The 18,246-nt window shown below is 49.8% G+C and overlaps 1 protein-coding gene across 4 annotated transcripts; it reads left to right on the top strand.

Moving 5' to 3' along the window:
• The first annotated feature begins 850 nt into the window (after positions 1 to 850).
• ROGDI (rogdi atypical leucine zipper) lies at positions 851 to 12,613 on the top strand. 4 transcript variants are annotated; one of them, XR_014185308.1, is made up of 12 exons: positions 851 to 922; positions 2,438 to 2,509; positions 3,750 to 3,832; positions 4,603 to 4,657; positions 5,159 to 5,239; positions 7,644 to 7,739; positions 9,046 to 9,144; positions 9,617 to 9,730; positions 10,476 to 10,525; positions 11,068 to 11,194; positions 11,683 to 11,801; positions 12,376 to 12,613. XR_014185308.1 is itself a non-coding variant. In XM_082064535.1 (11 exons), exons 1-11 carry the CDS (start codon positions 881 to 883, stop codon positions 11,722 to 11,724), a joined length of 837 nt encoding a protein of 278 aa, XP_081920661.1. In that variant the 5' UTR covers positions 851 to 880; the 3' UTR covers positions 11,725 to 12,613. The 4 variants fall into 4 exon arrangements, 3 of the variants coding, with proteins under 3 accessions (XP_081920661.1, XP_081920660.1, XP_081920662.1); XM_082064535.1 differs by having other exon boundaries at positions 9,070 to 9,144; positions 11,683 to 12,613; XM_082064534.1 differs by having other exon boundaries at positions 11,683 to 12,613.
• The last annotated feature ends 5,633 nt before the right edge of the window (positions 12,614 to 18,246 follow it).

The following is an 18,246-nucleotide window of genomic DNA, read 5'->3' as shown; positions in this document are numbered from 1 at the left end:
AGCAGTAGATGTTTATGTACTGCGGCATAAGGGGCTAGTAGTGATTAATGGTGTGCTTTAGTTAAAATGAAGTACAGGTGCTAAACTAAGGAAAAACTCAGTTTTAGCACTGTGGTTAAAAGCAATGCAGAAAGTGAGGGAGCAAGGCCAGCGAGTCAGAGTTGTGCTTGCAGCAGAAACTGTCTCCATCAGAAGCTTTCCGTGCTCTGTGGGTGAATAACACATTCCCTCTTGCTGGTGTGGTTGTGAAGATGATGCCGTTCTCTTGGCTGCCTCTCACCCGCTGCACATTCCTGTGAAGCAGAACGCACCAACTGAAATGAATTTATACTGGGATTGAAGCCAGTTTCAAAATTTTGAGAAGAAACTGGTGAAACGTCTAAGCGCTTATCAGTCTTACATGTAGCGCGCTTTTACATTAACCTGCTCGCGGTCAGCTCTGGGTGAGCAGTGCAGATAAAAACCATCCCATTGCCATGACAACCTCGGCATCCGCGCTGCAGCCGCCCGCCGGTGCTGCTGGCAGGGGCGCTGAGCTGCGGGGTCTGAGAGTGACGCTGGGCAGTGCTTGATCTCGCTTGGAAAGCGGCTGAGACCCCAGGCCCCGCTCTCACCGCTGGCACTCTGCTGTCCCCGCTGGCACTCTGCTGTCCCCGCTGGCACTCTGCTGTCCCCGCTGTCCCCTGCCAGCACCACCCTCTCGCCTGACGTCACACCTAGCACCGCCCTCGCCACGCCTCCACTGCGAGGTGCTGGCCAATCACGCTGTCTCGACCGCGTTGCCGGGCAGAAGCCGTGGTGGCGTGGGCGGGCTGAGGGCGGTGCCGGTAGCCAATTGGGGAGTCCGAGGGCTCCGCGAGGGGGCGGGGCCGGTGGCGGGATGGCGGCGGCCATGGCGAGCGCGGCGGAGCGGGCGGTGCTGGTGAGTCGGGTGGGGCGCGGAGGGTTCGCAGTTGCCGTGGCAACCAACGAGCGGCAGCGGTCTGGCCCGGGGGCGGCGGCCCTGCCGGGACCCCCGCAGGTCAGCTCCGGCTGGAGAGCGGCCCTCCCGGCTGGCCGCGGGCAGCGGTGAGGCCGTTCCCTGCCCCCGGCGCTCCGTGCGGGGCTGAGGCGCTCGGTGGGGCCGCCCGCTCACGGCTGCGGGGGCAGCTGCTCCGGCGGGTTTGCAGGGCCGTGCCTGCGTGCCCGGCCCCGGGCTCCGCTGCCGTGCTGCCCTCAGCCCGCGGGCCTCCTCCAGACTCCCCTTCAGCTGCTGCGGTGTCTCCGCCTTGGTGTGCGGCCCCCGAGCGGGGGTTGCGGTGACACCGCTCCTTGCCCCGGCTCGGGTGTGTCCGGGGACAGGTCGGTACCGGGAGCAGCCCTGCCTACCGTGAACAGTGTCACACGGCGTGTGACCTGCGTTGTTTCACAGTCCGACACAGCGCTCGGTGTCATCCCAGACAGCCCGTGGCTGGCGGGTGTGTCACAGCGGCCTCGCTGGGCTGGGGGGCCGGGGGGCCACAGGGCGGCTGCGGGGTCACACACCCCCGGGGACGCGGCTGCGGGGTCACACACCCCCGGGGACAGGGCTGCGGGGTCACACACCCCCGGGGACGCGGCTGCGGGGTCACACACCCCCGGGGACAGGGCTGCGGGGTCACACACCCCCGGGGACGCGGCTGCGGGGTCACACACCCCCGGGGACAGGGCTGCGGGGTCACACACCCCCGGGGACGCGGCTGCGGGGTCACACACCCCCGGGGACAGGGCTGCGGGGTCACACACCCCCGGGGACGCGGCTGCGGGGTCACACACCCCAGGGACGCGGCTGCAGGGGCGGGGGAAGCGCCTGTCTGGGACGGAGTTTAGGGGTGCACCGGGACAGGTGCAAAGCTGCGTGTGAAAACCAGAGTTTTCTATAGTCAATGTGATTCAGAATAATAGGGGTAGTGTTGCACAAAAACACAGATGAGTAGTGCACAGACACGGTGAATGAGCTTGACTTAGTATAAAATTCATACCAGGAGGGAAGATGGACTCCTGTCTCTAGAGGAATGAAAGACACTAATGATGACTTGAAGTAGAAACATGTGTGTGACAGCAATGGGATGGGGAAGGCACTGAAGGTGTCTGCCTATGTGATTTTTCTTCCCTTGGGAACCTGGAGAAGAGCAAGTGTTACAGAGAATGGTAGATCAGGGAATCCAATATGTCAGCATGGTGCCCAGAAACCCAAAACAGGCTTGAAGGATAATAGAGGATCTCACCTGGGTTTGTTGTGTGTACCTGCCTGGGGTGAACGGTTATTAAAACAAAACCGTCCTCGTCCTGCCCATTGTTCAGATAACTCCTGCATAAGATGAGTAGTTATTTTGTGTTTCTGATGGTGAACAGGAATATTATCTAGTGTTTATTCCAGTATTTGATGTCTAATGATTCTGCTGCTATCACAATGCAGGAAGAAGAATTTAAATGGCTTTTACAAGAAGAGGTCCATGCGGTTTTGAAACAGCTGCAGGATATTTTGAAGGTGAGGTTAATTTGCTTCATCTGTTTTTTTTTTGTGTTGCGGGTTTGTTTGTTCTCTCATGAGAGGAATGGTGGTAGATTTTCCCTGGAGGAAAGAAATCGTGATGGAGGATGCGCGGAAAGGTCCATTATGCACATCCAGCGCTGTTCCAAGGGTTTGCCTGCCCTCTGATCTTGAGGACTCACAATAAAGCTGATTTCCCCTGGGCTGCTCTGTTCTTGACCCTCTTTGCTGAGAGAGGGCAGCATGGAAAAGGCAGACCTGTCTGCCAGGCATTTGCCTGAGACATTAATATTTTCTGGAGCAGAGAATCTGGATCTGCCTGGAACTCTATTGTGTTACAGTAGGGACGAGCACAATGGCCTTTAGTTGACAAGCTCCTACTTGTGCAGTAATGAGTAGCATGCACCCTCCTCATGCGAAACCATCTTTCCCTCAATATACCCACCTCTCTGCTGGTACCTGCCCATTTAGAGGTGTGAAGGGTTCTCCTGAACTGGGTCTGCAACACTTTCACCAGCCTGAGCGTGAGCTGCCGGGTTCAGCTGTTCCTGGGCAGCCGGGTGGTGAACTGGCCAGGGGGGATTGTGAGCAGGAGAGCCTCGGCTCCCCTGACCCGTTAGTTTTCCACAGGCCGAGCCCCTTGACGCTCTGAGGTTTTGGAGGGGGTTAGTGAGTGGTGCAAGAGCAGGGGCAAGAATGTGGGAGTGACTGACCCAGGACGTGACTCAGCAGCAGGTAACAATAAGCTGCAGTATCTGTATGTACAGTATCTGTTTTGAAGAATTTGTTGTAGTTTTGAGGGTGACGCATGATTAAAGGACAGTTACCAACCAGTATAACCGGTCAGGAGGGCTGGTTTTCAGTCCGGACTTCCCACGTGGGGAAGGGACCGGCGGTGCTTGCGCTGTGCAGCGGGGGCTGCCGCTCCTGCCGCAGCGTGGTCACCCTTGGGCAGCGCCCGCCTTGCCCGCTCCGGGGTACAGAGCTGGAGCATGGGATTTCCAGTGCCTTCTGCCAACAGCTGCAGGCATTGAGCCTTCTCCTGGGCTGTGCGTCCTGCAGGAGGAGGAGGGAAAATCCCTGTGCTCCACTAGGTGGGTTGCAGGAGGCTTGCACAAAGGCGACCACTCCAGCATCTGCATTTCTGCTCTTGCCTTGTCTTTGTCTTTGTTCCTGGATTGTGGTGGGCTGGGCGCCGGTGGACGCTCCAGCGCTCACTGTGTCCTCTCTTGCGCAGGAGGCCGCTCACCGGTTCGCTCTGCCCGCCACCGGCTCAGGAGGAGCCATCAAGCAGGAGAACTTTGTTCTGGGCACGTCGGGGTAAGTGTTCATGGCGATGCTCGTGTCTGTGCCAGGGGCTGCTCGCTGCTCCCTCAGTGTCTGTGGCAAAGGCCTCCACAGCACCCCTGGAGTTACATGAGTTTTTTTTAATAGGAGATTTCACTTTCGGGAAAACAAATGGACAAACTCTCACAGCAGGTTAACACAACAACCTGCAGCCATGTTCCAGGGGCTGCCTTAGCCACGCTTGTGCCATTTCCTACTGATGACTATAATAAAGTCCTTGATTCCTGACTGCAGGCTGGTGTGTTGCATCAGTGTGTTTCAGTCTTCCCCCACTGTAGATGTGAGCCATCTTGCAGGACCTCTTGAAGGGTTTGGGGTGTGTTTTTTTTTTTCTTAGGGGTAGTGGGATTTGCAACTTTCAACTCCCATATTAACCAGGTAGCACTCCAATGTCAGTAATTCATCTAACATCTGACGTTTGTGCCTGCTAGAGAGCTGTTTGTAACAGCAACCAGATTGTTGGTAGGTAACACATAACCTAAGGATGAGATCAGAAATGAACTGGTTTTGGCAGGGCAGGTAGGGGGAGGTGGCTCAAAAAGAGTATGACAGCAGCTGCCACAGGCCAAGAGCTGGGGACTTGAAGTGTGTGTAGGGTTCACCTGCATCCCCCAGCTGACCCCTCAAGGACGGGAACTTGGCAGCTTCAGGGTTTGGGGAGGAGCGGCATCAGGCTGGCAGTTGCAGTAGGTGCCTCTTGCCTCCTGTGACTTGTGTCACCCTGACCCTCCTTCTCATTCCAGCATGGACCAAGTGAAGGGTGTGTTGACGCTGCAGGGAGATGCTCTGTGTCAAGCTGTGAGTACTTGCTGTGCTTCCTGCTTTGTACAACCGTCAAGGGCTAGGAGTCATCTGTATTGCACTTTGACCTCAGGGGAGAAGCCATCCTTACTACGCTTTACCAGTGATCAATAATTATTCTTTGCCAGTCTTCCCTAATAGGCCTTAAAACCTTAACTTTTCAGCAACAGTTGAAATTTGTCAGGATCTGGCATCTAACCCCCTACACACACACACACACTCACTCTGTGGTGAGTGGTAGAGTTGATTTTTCAAGGGGATTCCTTCCTTTTGCCGCCTTTGTTGTGTGATATTGAATTTCCTTGGGGGTCCTCTGAGATGAGGTCGCGTGTCCTTTGTATTAACATCTTCCCATAGGAGACTGACGTTCTGGTCATGCCAGGACTGCTGAGAGCGGGTTGCCAGGGTGCTCTGGGAGGCAAAATGGGGTGGCGCTGGCAGTCTCTGTGCTCTGCGCATGGGAGTTGCTTGCTCTTACATGTTTGTTTCATTCTTCAGGACATTAATCTGAAAATGCCCAGAAATAATCAGCTCCTGCACTTTGCATTTCGGGAAGACAAGCAATGGAAATTGCAGCAGGTACTGGTAACTTTAGATGCTTACCCCTCTGTAGCATCCGCGCGCTTCGGGCAGTAGCTGTAGCCCCTTGCTCTCCAAGAGAGGAGGTTATGTTTGTCCCACGCTAGGTCCAGTGGTAAAAGCAAAGGGAGGAAACAAATGCAATTAAATTCAGTTACGGTGCAGGAGAGAGGGGTGTGTTCTGCTTGTTCCTAAAACACCAGCGAGCTGAAGGCTGTCTGCATAACAGCCATAATCCTTTAAAAGGAGTGCCTAGGGTGCCTGTGCAGCACTGGCCTTGTGTCTGCTCGTAAAACCCAGGCTAGCAGGGCAAAGTGCAGCTTCAGGGGCTTTGAGTAGCTTCATCTCATTCTGTTACAGAAGCATTTCTTTATGCTGAGAACAAATCTCACTGCATTGTGCTCTTGTAGCATACCTGAGTTCCCTCCAGTGAGGAGTTAAAGGGATGTGGCTATCCAGAACACTGAATCTTGCCCACCGTTTTGCTGTGAAATACCTGATTTCAGGACCCAATCTAGTGCCTGATTTTGCAAATATAGTTTCCCGTGGTTACTTTGTCATAGCTGAGTAGGTTGGAGAAAGATATATTCCGTGTGCGTTGCTATGCCATGGCTCAGATTCTTCTAGGTAATCTGTGCATTTTGTCTTGAGTGCAGTTTCCAACAGCTGCTTTGGCAGCAGAGTGAGAGCTCTACCTGGTAACTTCGTAGAAATCTAGAAAATTGTGTTCTTGAGATGTTAATGCCAAACTTGACTGAGTTTATTTATGCCTTGCATAAAAGCAAGGAAGTTTTTGTGAAAACACTCAGCAGTGCATCCTGTTGTGTGGGTGTTTTGTACTGCTGCCTTGTTCTTAGGTTTCTATACCAGTTTTAATGGAAAACGCCTTCCTTTATTTACTTGGAAGAATTTTGTGTTCTAATGTTCAGTTGTGGAGTGTGAGTGCCTAAAGGACTCTGCGCAGAAGCATTTACAGTGATTATGTGGAGATCTTTGTCCTGTCTAAATTAAAAATGACCAACTTGAAGTATTGTGAGTTTCTTCCCTGAGTGGTGCCAGTTGGAGTTCTGTTTCTCTGTACCAAGTCAAGTCATCAGTAAGAAATTGTGGTATAGGCACATTTCTGAGAGACACAGGTCAGGTCACACAAGTTTTGAGGAACTTTATTACAAAACAGAGCAAAATCAAGGGGGAATGGGAATGAAGAAAGTCCTTAGAATAGCAGGACTGACATTGCTGGGTTGGGTAATGCTGCCAGGAACCACTTGGCTTGTTCAAAAGCATCTGGGAGATGTAAAGGCCGGAGGTGGTGATGCTTGGAGATGCCATAACCTAAGTACCTGCAGACTCTCTCTGCAGTCTGACAGTGGACTTTATCATCTCTTTTCTGTAGCCTCCTGTGCCTTGTACTTCCTAAGAAGTAGGGCTGTTCTGTGATCCCTGTGCTCCACACAAGAAGGAACCAGCGTGCAGATCTATGCCAGGGGGGCCTCTACAAGGCTGAGCTGGGATCTAGGGTTCCTGGGGAGCAGTTTAGGTGCATCAAACTACAAATATCCCAAGCTGTGTTATCCATCTCCCAGCAGCCACCTCTCAAACAGGCTTCCCTCCTTACCTTTTCAATTTTTTACACCCTTGGATTTACTCCTTTGCTTTTTTATCAATTTTCCTGCTGCCCCTGGAACTGAACACAAATCAGTCTCTCCTAGAGCCACTTTCTTCTTCCTCTGGTTTGTCATTGCTCCCATGAAGGCGCTGGCCTACCCTTATCAACTTTGCTTTGATAATTTTCTGCCTGCTGCAAGCGGTCTTGCTTGAGAGGGACTCGAGCTAACCGGTCTGGTCAAGTTCCACACAAGCAGCACAGTTGCAGCTTCTTGTTGCTGGAGATAACTTTCAACCCCAACAATTACAGTTCAGAAGGACTCTGGAATACTGCCAGAGATGCTCTATTGGAAATCAATTTTTGCTGCTATTGATGTAATTTACGTCATTAGTTTTAGCTCTGATGGTTCCTAAGGAATAAATCATTCTTGCTAGGGCTAATTGCCGTATCCCATCAACAGTGAGGATTCCTACCTGAACAGTCACAGAGTCCTCCTGGGATGAGAGTGCCTCATGTCACTGTTTCTTCATGGCAGCAGCAATATTTTTATCGACAATCCAGGATGTAGCCATCAGACTGTTTTGCATCTCCAGTCCTTGGGTGAAGAACTTAATCATGTGTGTGGGCAGCAATGGTAGATTTGTGTTAGTGAGTGTCTGGTACTCAGAGAGAAATGGCCTTAGCATTTGAGAAGTCACTATTTTCTTAGGGCAAACGAAATAGTCAGGGAAACCTCTACCTTCTTGTGTGTATTATAGAGAGTGTTTCTTTAATAGGGCTGCATTTGTACCTTTACAGATCCAGGATGCTAGAAACCATGTTAACCAAGCCATTTACCTGCTTATGAACAGAGATGTAAACTACCAGTTCAAGACAGGCTCGGAGGTTCTCAAGGTGAGGAGAAAGCCCTCTCTACTTGGGTAGGAACGTGCACTTTTCTTCCCTCCATTTCTTGTTTTAAACACAGTTAATGCACATTACTGTTTGAGACTCTTACTGGAAACGGATTCCCCAGCTTGTACCCGTATGTACCTGTGTCAAGCGTATCTGCGTGACCTTGTATTTTATATGAATCTATACCAGTTTAGCATCAGTAGCAGGGTTGTACAGTCTGGTGAACGGTAATCTGAGCAGTTAGTGCTCTGCTGCACAGCAGTGATATTCTGAGAGCATCTCCCTTGATCTCATTTGGATGATGTGGTTACACAGCTTGTGCTGTTCCTGGTCAGTCAGTGCTTTTGGGGAGAGAAGAAATGAGGCAGTCATCAGCAAATAAAATATTACAGTTAGTACTTGTTATTTACTGACAATTTTGAAGGGACTTCTCACTCGCTAGTAGTAGTTGATGCAGTCTGATACAGAGCAGATGCTGCATGGCAATAAAGCCCAGCCTTCTGCTTGAAAATGCTCTCTGAAGCTGCCAGAATCTCAACTTACTAATTAGAATCCATCACAATATCAAACGTGAGAAAGCTAAATCTTTTTAGTCTCCACATGGGCAAGGGCTGCTATTAGGAAGAAGCTAGGTAATAAAACTATTTTCTTTTACTTTTTGGGTGGAAGTAAGGGGGAGAAATTAATCATAATATAAAACGCCTTAATCTTTGCAGTCATGATCTCTGTAACAGATGTGTTGCTTCCCACATTTTTTTCTGGAAAAGGAAGTCTGCCTGAATAGAGCCTTTGAACTGTAGTTTCTGGCAGGATTGGATTCGCAACGTGCTGGTTCTTTTCCCTAGTGCTCTAACTCATAGATGGTTATGAACAGGGGAGCCCATTCAGCAGTTGTTGTAGCCTTGATGTGGGAATGGGGAGAACTAAAACGCAGCTGGTTGTTTTTCCTTAGTGCCGGCTCTTCAAAAGATCTGTTGATGAGTTTGTCAATGCTTCTGTGGCATCAGTAATTAATCTTATGTTCTCCTCTTATTCTTCTAATGAATAGCTGCTCTCTCTTCAGTCCCTGGTATTAAACACTCCTGGTCTGTCTCACAAGTGTCTATGATGGTGGTAACAGTTAAACTGCATTTATGTGGGAGCCACCCCTTCTCAATAAGTCCCTGAGTTTCTGGAAGGGTGGGGGTGTTGGTGGTGCTGGTGGTTGTTGTTTTAACACTTGCAAAAGGCTGTAGGATTCTACAGCACGCTCTCCAGAGCTGTCCAGGGATCTCCACTCAGCAGCGTACTGTACATTATCTTGTAGCTTATGGATGCTGTGATGTTACAGCTCTCAAGAGCCCGAAATCGGCTTACCACTCCAGCCACTCTGACTCTACCAGAGATTGCTTCCAGTGGCCTCACAGTAAGTATGTGGTGGTCTCGATCTCCGCACAGTCTGGCAGGATGCAATATTTAGCACGTTGTGTGGCATCCTGGTGGAAGTGAATTTCTGAAGTGTCCCCTGTGGCAGAAATAGAGCTGAAGTAGGTGCAAACCTGGAGTATTTTTGCCTGTTCTGTATTTTCCTATGGGAAAGCAGATGACTGGGGATCTCATAGAGTGAGTTCTGCTCTCTGCCCAGGAATCTTGGCCAGGGATGATTTGTACCTTTGAACACTGCTCCATCCTCTTTTGTCACCATCCTTGATCCATTTGATCAAGTGCAGCAAGAGGAAGAACTATTGCCTGCAAGCTGCTCAGTCTTTTTTTTTCTTTCCTGATGTCCCTCTCACTATGGGGTAACTGGAGTATGGCTTAGAAAAATGTAGTGATTTCCCAACTTTAAGAAATAATGTTCCTTTCACTGACAAAGAAACTACTGATTTTCTCAACAGAAAATGTTCACCCCTGCTCTGCCTCCAGACGTCCTCGTGAATTTCTATATTAACCTGAATAAGCTGTGCCTGACTGTCTATCAACTCCATGTGCTGCAGCCCAGCACAACCAAGGTGATGCCTACTATTTCTTGAGCCTTGTTTACTTACCTCTTCCTATGTCCCACTGTGAGGAGGAGATCACACTGCTACATGGTGCGATGTTACATACATAAGATAATGCAGAAATTACTGTAACTGGTGTTAAGTATCTGTGTTTAGACCTGCTGCAGACAGAACACTGGCTCTAAATCTAGTTTGGGGCATGACCACTTAGAAGAAGATACCAATGCTCTGGAGAAAGCCAGTAACTCTTTTTGCCCAAGTAGTGCTTTATCTTACAATATAGTTGGATAATTTTGGAAGGGTATAATTGTCTCAATCCAGTTTACATCCAAGTAGCATCTTGGGGTTTTGGAGTGGAGTTTCGATGGATACTTTTCTACTTCACTTGTTTCATTTGGGTCAGCTTAATGTCCTGTAAAAAGAGAATTAAGCTCTTACACTTTATGAAATGCAGTCCTTCCATAAGGATATTTTTCCTAAAATCTATCTTTTATTTTTCTTATGCATCTTCTCATCTTATTTTTGTGGTGCTAAAATTTGGAGCTAAGTTGGACTGGGACACTGTGGATTTTTTTTCATGAAGGAGCAGGAAGAGATTAAATTACATAGTTTCTATATGAAGGAGGTATTCAGGCAGATACTGTATAGGCATTTCTGGATGTCAGGCTACTGAAAGTGCAAACGTGAAATGTTGTCCTTCTAAGTAGTTTCTTTACTGCATCAAAATCCTGATAACCTTTTCCTTCTCCTTTAGAACTTCAAGCCTGCTGGAGGGTCCATTCTACACAACCCTGGAGCCATGTTGTAAGTACAGTCACTACAAGAGCTGTGTGACAGGTGTAGGAGCATGCTGAGGATGAGATCCTAATGACTACACAGTTTTGATTATAACATCTGTTAAGTGGAGGAGCTGGTCTGAGTCACTTGCTGTGGCTGTGCCTGTGTATGCACAGGTGCCTATAACAGTGTTTCTTTAATGACTTGGTCATAAAGGCCCAGAGATGCGGCTTTTCAGGATATGGCCCACCCAAACAGTGCCATGAGTTTGTGTAGATCTGAGAGCTGTCAACCAAAATTAACATCAGGTGACGGCATTGTCACCTGCATTTCCTGCCCTCATGCCTCTCTGGAAAGTGGTAACATTTCTACCTTAACCCTTTCAGATTTTAGCTTAACTCTAAATCTGGTCAGAGGTGGACTGAGAGTTTACACCCTATAACTTTGCCAGGTGCTGTTTTAAATGTAGTAGAAATCATAATGATCTATTGTGTGAGAATGGAGGACAGTTGAGTGTTGTGTTCTGCGCTGTCGTGTGTGAAGCTGTGCTCTTTTTTCTCCCACTCCAGTGAGTTTGGCAACCAGCGATATGAAGTCAGCCACGTCCATAAAGTGGAATGTGTTGTCCCATGGTTAAACGATGCCCTTGTCTTCTTCACAGTTTCACTGCAGCTTTGCCAGCAGCTGAAGGACAAGGTAATGGCCTTAGAGAAGGGTCTTTGTTTTTAACGTTGGATTTTGAGAGGACCTCAGGTCTCCTAAAAATATGATGTGATGTTACTCTATACAACTTATATATAAACTGAAAACAAGCGATAAGTTAGTGCTCTGGAGCCAGGTTGCTGGCTGGCACTGCCTGGGAGACAGCCATCTGGGATAAGCGTAGCAGTGTGGCATATGTGCCTAGATGGAATGGAGCAGGTAGACACTTTTGTGTTCTTAATCATGAGCTGGATGTGAGGAAATGCCAGGGTGCTGGAGAGGAGGCATGGAGATCTCAGCAAACTAGATTCCAGTAGACCTGGCTGCCTCTTCAGTGACAACAGCAGCAAATCTGTTCTTCTGCAGTGCAGTGCTGGAGTGTGTAACACTGTAAAGCTCAGTCTTCACACACACATTGTATGCTTTTTCTTCTATGGCCCAAGGGATACAGGAACTTACCTGCTTTTCTTCTTGCTTTCCAGATCTCTGTTTTCTCCAGTTACTGGAACTACAGGCCATATTAATTCTCTGTGGAGTATCCAAGTTCTTACAGTACTTCCAGTGTCTCCCTGTTTGTTTTCAACATGCCAGCTGAGTCCAGGTCAGCCTGGGGAGTGCTGTGATTCACTACCATGTGGCTCTCCGTAGGGTAGGGTCAGCCTATCCAGAGACACAACTTTAGCAGCCGTGTCTGGGACTCCTGCATGAGCAGGGCACCAAGCAATGCTGTGTGGTTGGCAAGAGCTTCCATCTCTCTTTGTTCTCATGTGTGTCGTGTGGCTGACGCTTTCCGAGCCTCTCATGAATTACACTAGTGCATTCCAAGGGATGGGAGCAGTGGACTTACTCTCACTAACTGAATTTGAACACAGTGCTGCAACTAACTGCTGGGCTATGGCTGGGGAAGGATGGAGACAGACTAATCTAACACAGCACAAGAAGTGTAGGGCATGTTGCTCCATGTAGTGAAATATGTTGTTGTGATCTGGTCCAGCTGTGGTTATGACTGGCCCTGAGCTTCTCCAGCTCCTATCTGTTCTGTCTATGTCCATGTTATTGATTCCCCTCTGGGGATATTCTTGCTTGCTGCTGTTGAACTTTTTTTCTCCCCCTGGCATCAATGTGATTATATATATTTTTCCTAAGCCCTAGTTGGGCCAATTGTTTTTTTCCAGGTTTAGTATCTTGTTTTCACTGCCAGCTTTTGGAGCTGACTCGGTACCTTGAGCACAGCTGTGCAGTCTCACATCCTGTCATTAAACCCAAAGTGAGTATCACGTTGTTACTACAATTTGCTGTCTACCTATGGATGCTACAGTATGTAACTCATCCCTCTAGCCATTGATAACTGAAATAAAGATCCTCAGACCTGCCGTGCTCCTGCAGGCTGTCAGTGCTGAGAATGAAAGAGTATCAAGGTTTATGTGCTCTCTTACAAGTGAGTGGCTCTTCTTAGTCTTACATGCTGGATTACTGTTTGTACTGGGAGGACAGTAGTAGTCTCTGAGGGCTGAGCTGGGCAGCACTTCGAAGGCTGGGCCTGGTTTGTGTAGCCTCAGCCTAGTGCTGTCTGACACCTGAGTACTACCTCAAGTAGCTCTTGAAGCTTCCCTTGACAGTCATGTTTGGAAGAAGCTGGGTTGGGTTGGTTCCTGTTGCTGGCTGTCAAGGGATGAGGAATCATCACTTGTCTCCTGCTCGGCTCCAGCTGACCCTGTCCAGCCTGTGTTTCTGGTGCCTTTCGTCATGGGAGTACCTTACCCAGGAGCCTACATGTGCGCCGGGGTGAAGGCTGCAGTCCCACTGAAGTCCCTACAAAACATCAGGGTCATTGGAACCTATCTTCAGAGCATGGTTGGAAAACACAAGGATCCTGGTGTTTTTCAAGTGCTATCCAGAGCACTATGCTCAAAAGGAAGAGATCACAGAACAGTTGGGGACTTTTGGGGTCCATCTCATCGAATTCCTCTGCTCAAGCAGGGCCACCCAAAGCTGGTCTCCCAAGGCCGTGTCCAGACGGCTTTTGAACAGCTCCAAGGATGGAGACTGGAGATAGGTGTGTTGCTTTAATTTTTTTATTATTGTTTTTTTTCTGTACAGACCTCTGCTCTGGGCGTGTGTGGCCTCCCCTGTCTGTGACCCCTCTGTCTCTTGGTGAGGTCCCTGGGATCCGGAGTGGGTTAGTGCCAGCCTTGTTACTGCTGCAGCCTCCTTCTCTGAGGACTTGACACTTGGTGCTGTGCTTGGTGTAACGCATGCTAATGCTGCAGGTTGGAGGCACTAGCAGAGCCTACAAATGAGTATCAGGCTGTGACCAATGAATGTGTTTGTTAGTAATGAAAGGTGGCAGGTAGAGAGGCCTGGATGGGCTGATGCAACAGCAGACTCATTACTGATTCTAGTCAGTTAGCCCTGTGACTGGCTGTGGTCATGACCCTGGGTATGCATTTACCAACCCTTGCTCTGTTCCAGACCATTCTGTGCTTGAAAAGCGATTGCACATCTGTGGGACTGCTCACCATTAACAACTTCTCAGATTAGAGTATTTTTATAGTTAATAACCTCTCTGGAGCTGTCTGTGCTCTTCTTTAACCCTTCCTGTGTGTGGAGGAGGCTCCTTTTTTAATTCACACTAGTGCGTTCAGTCCAATCAATGTTGCCACATTCTCTCCAACTCAGCGTCCTGCTGAAAGGGATATAACATGCAACCCAGTGTGTGTTGTTTTCTTCTGATGAAAATAATCTTCAGTTCTGGAGGGCAAGGAGCATGCAAAATGGAATACCTGTCTGGTGCGCGGCGGCTGCGCTGTGAGGACTGCGGGGTGGCAGCGGTAGCTGCTGCAGGACGCTGCCGAGGTCACTGGAACAGAACAGCGGAACAGCAAGGTAGGTGGGATTGAACAGGAGAGGCTGGCCCAGAACCCTGCACTGGTACCCCATGATTTGAAAGGTAAAACAAGGGTCCACCAATGAAAAGACTTAACAGTCTTATCTCTTTTCCCCACTGAACCTCTGAGTGCAGAAGAAAAGTAATAAGGCCCCAAGGGCTCTGCTTTTGCAGCCCAATGAGGCTGGTGTGTGTGATTTTTGGACGCTCTGCAGTACTGCCAAGGCTTTTGATCGGTATGTGCACTGATGAGTGCTGCTGTGAGACTGGAGCAGAATAAAATAATCAGTCTGCCTTTTCCTGGGCTGGGTCGTTATCCTCTCTTTTTTTGTTTCCTTTGGGGAAGCTGTAGTTCTGAGCAAAACCTTTCCTGTTGGCCCTTTTTCCCAGGGAATTTCTATTAAGTCTTTGGGAATAGAGGTCTGCCGCTTAGATCCACCAGCTGCCTGCTCTTGGTGGGTCTGGCAGTTGTGTTGCTGCCACCTGGATGCCGCTGGTTCTGAAACCACAGAAGTCACTGATCCATGGGCCTCTGCTCTGAGCTTCTACATGCCCTCTGAAAAGGAATTAGAGTTGCCTGAACTAGGGTGGAGAAGATCCTCTTGGCTCTCTGCTCCCCCTTTTCCCCATTGGCATCGCAGCACTTTGCATGAAGTGCTGTACATCACACCGGCATGGCTACCCCGCAAACACCGTCTGAGCCCAGGCTGGTTGGCACTGTGCTGGCATCAGGCAAGGTGATGGCACTGTTACGACAGTGGCCTTGCACCCAGGGGAGGTCACACAGGGAGTGTTTCCCCCAGGCCCCTGTATCTTTGCTGTTGTTGCTGCCCTTGCCTGCTGAATGTTCATGGAGTGGCCGCATTCTGCCATTCCTACGGGGCTGTGAGAGTTGCTGGGATGAGGGCAGCTGCCTGTCAAGCCCAGCACCCAGAAGCTGTTTGGCACGTGCTGAGCTGTGATCACGGTGCTGCCGACACTATTTCTATGTATGTGGTCCCTACTGTACTGGGGGTGAGGAACATGGGCAGAGATCTTCTCCAAGCCCTGGCTCTCTGCTTTTGAAGCTGTCCTAAAAGCAGGTCCCAAAGAGGGGCTTATTCTAGATTATCAGCAGAGTAAGACAGCTGGCCAGGCTGGAGGGACCAGGCTGGGGGTCCTGCTCCAGCTGGTTGGCCCTTGTCCCCCCATCTCTTCTCTTGCAGGGTCAGAGAGCAGCAGCTACAGGACCTGCTGCAGTTTATTTTCCCCTTTCTCAACAGTGTTTTCTGCCTTTACTGCTGTTCCATACTGTTTTGCATTAAAAGGTGCAAAACTTATTTTGAAATTCAGACCACAGTGCTCTTCACTGAGGCTATAAAAATCTGTTCCTTATAAGAACCTTGTGCATATTACTGAGCAGTACAGCAGTCCTGAGGGAATGCTGCTCACAGACAGGAACGTCTAATACCAAGAGCTGCTTTTCATTTTTGCACAATAACAACAACAACAAAATCACATAGCAGAAGTAGTTTGCTAGAATGAGACATCCCAATGGAGCAAGGATAGAGCTAGATGAGTTGTGTGAGGTGAAGATGTGGGTTTAGAGCCAAGTTGAGCAGCCCTCAGATCTCGCAAGTTTAGCTGAAGCTTTGATTTCAGTTGACAAGGGCTAGATATTTAACTGGTGGTAACTGTCATAGCTGTAGTTAACAGTGTTGAAAATGGTTTTTGGTGTGATTTTTCTGTATGTGCATCCCAGGCAGCTGGAGACGGATGGCACAGTCCTCGGGAAGGCAGCATGGGGTCGGAACGGCTCTGGTGCCGTGGAAGCACGAGCAGGGTGATGGTCCCCAGCAGCGTGTGCTGGTCTGGCGCTGATGAGGAGAAGCCCAGGGGCTCCATCTCCTGCAGAGCCAGGAGCCAGCAGCCGTGCTGCCTGAGCACCGTCCGCCTGACGCCTGGGGTGGGTCTGTGCCTCCTCGTCAAAAACCTGGATGCCGAGACAAGGATTTTGCTTGCACACACCCCAGGCTTGACAGTGCTTGTGTTATCTGAAATGGCAGCAGACAAGCTGATTTGACAGTCAGGTTTCTGCTCTATGGAGTCACAGTGAAGTGTAGTTTCACGCCTGTCTGGTCCCATCTCCCAGGTCCTCAGCAGGAGGGAGGAGGTGCTGCAGAGGTTGACGCGTGGCCCCCTGCTTCTGAAGGTGACTCGCTTGGCAGAGCTGATGCCCAGGTCTCAAGCTGTTTGCTCCAGCAGAACTGCTGTTCCTTCTGGTCTCCCCTATGTTCAGGACCTGGCTCTCATGCCTGGGGTGGGGCACTGGGGAGGGAACCTGGGTTTGTTGCTCATTTCCAGGAGACTGTCCCTGCTTGCTTCTTGTAGAGCGGTCCAGTGGATGGAGGCATCACAACAGGGCTCTGCGATCAGCCTTGGGATACAGGGGAGGACCCATGTGGGTCCCTGGGGTCTGGAGCTGGGAAGAGCCCTGTATACCCGCTCCCAGGGACACCCATCAGCTGACATCAGAAGGAGAGAGGTGCGGGACTGAGATGTGCATTGGCTTTGTTCCTCTAAACACTGGCAGAATACAAGAATCCATCGGTGCTCAGCCTGAATGTGGCCATGCTGGGCCACACGCTCGATCTGCGGCTTAGACAGGAGGGAGCTACTGGAGTTTCAGCAAGCCAAGCGTTAAAGTAGCTGGAGAGCTGGATCAACAGGGAAGGCCACTGCAAAGCCTGCCAGGAGTGCTTGGGTGTCTGCAGCTTTTTGGGGCAGCTGGTGAGAGGCAGTGTCTGGGTGTGGGATGCTTTAACAGAGTATTTACTAGGTAAAGTATTAGGCATTGATTTCTTGCTTCTGTCATTTGAAAATCCCCAACTGCCTTCTATTTGTAATAAAGCACACCTCTTTCCAGATTAAGCTCTGACTAAATAAAATTATTAGTGTTCAAAAGGACTAGGGAATGCTAACAAGGCCTTACAAGCCCCTCTGCAACGTGGGTAGAGGACTGTTACGGGTGCTATTTTGGTGATATTGCTACTATTTTTTCATTAAGGGAGAAGCTGGTGAACAATGAAGATTCTTGGTGCATATTTGGGCTGGGAGAGGCTCAGACTTCACCGTGGTAAGATTTCTTTGCTGTCAAGTGAAAGGATCGCTGGCTGGTCCTGCGCTGTCCTCACGTTAATAGGCAGGGAGTGATGTGCAGCGGGTGAGGCTGTGTGTAGATGTGGCGCTGACTCCTCAAAAGCTTGGGCAGCCTTCTAGGTCCTGCCTGTGCCTAAGGAGATCTGAAAAACAGAGAGATGCACCATTCCACAAGGACCCACAGACAAATGTACCTTTCCTTGAGCCAGGGGCTGTGGTGAAGCCACAGGGGAGAGGTGTGCTGGTTTGGCTGAAAGTGAGTTATTTTGTTATTAATATTTTACTAAACTGTGTTTATCTCAATCCACAAGTTCCCTTCCCTTCCCTTCCCTTCCCTTCCCTTCCCTTCCCTTCCCTTCCCTTCCCTTCCCTTCCCTTCCCTTCCCTTCCCTTCCCTTCCCTTCCCTTCCCTTCCCTTCCCTTCCATTTGGGGGTGGAGGTGAGCGAGCAGCTATTGTGGTTTTGAATTTCTAGCTCAGGTTAAACTGCAACAACAGGAATGCTTCAAGATCAGGTACCCTGCCCTTTTCATGGAAACTCACTGAACATGCCTCATTTGTTGGTCCTTGCAGTTTATACCCAGATGGCTGCTCACTGTGGCAGCCATGGTCTCCTAACCACCTGCTCTCCACTGCAGGTCCCTCAGTTACACCATTCCCAAAACATGGTGGGCTGCAATCCCCTGGAGACATCCATTCCCTCCCCTCATTTGGGCAATGGGAGGGAAGATCTCGTCGGTCCGCTTTGCCTGCACAGGGAGAGTTGCCTCCACCTCCTCCTGGCTGCTCTGGTGACATCTTTCCCTATGGGGAAATCACTGGCAGAAGCAAGATCAGTTTGGCCTGTGCTAGACTTGCTGCAGGGAACTTTGCTGTATCCCCCACAGGGCAGTTTTACCCCAAAGGAGCGAGCATGGGGGCTCCAGCTGAAATGTGGTGCTTTGTGTCTACCTAGGGTAAGATCTAGGGTGAAACTTTGTCCTGTCTGGGATGAGGAGAACTTCCACAACTCCTGGTACACA

This window comes from Streptopelia decaocto (assembly GCF_964273445.1).
Source record: "Streptopelia decaocto genome assembly, chromosome: 13".
Classification (NCBI taxonomy): Eukaryota; Metazoa; Chordata; class Aves; order Columbiformes; family Columbidae; genus Streptopelia; species Streptopelia decaocto.
Note: the sequence above shows the minus strand (reverse complement) of the source record. Positions and strands in the feature narration are given on the sequence as shown.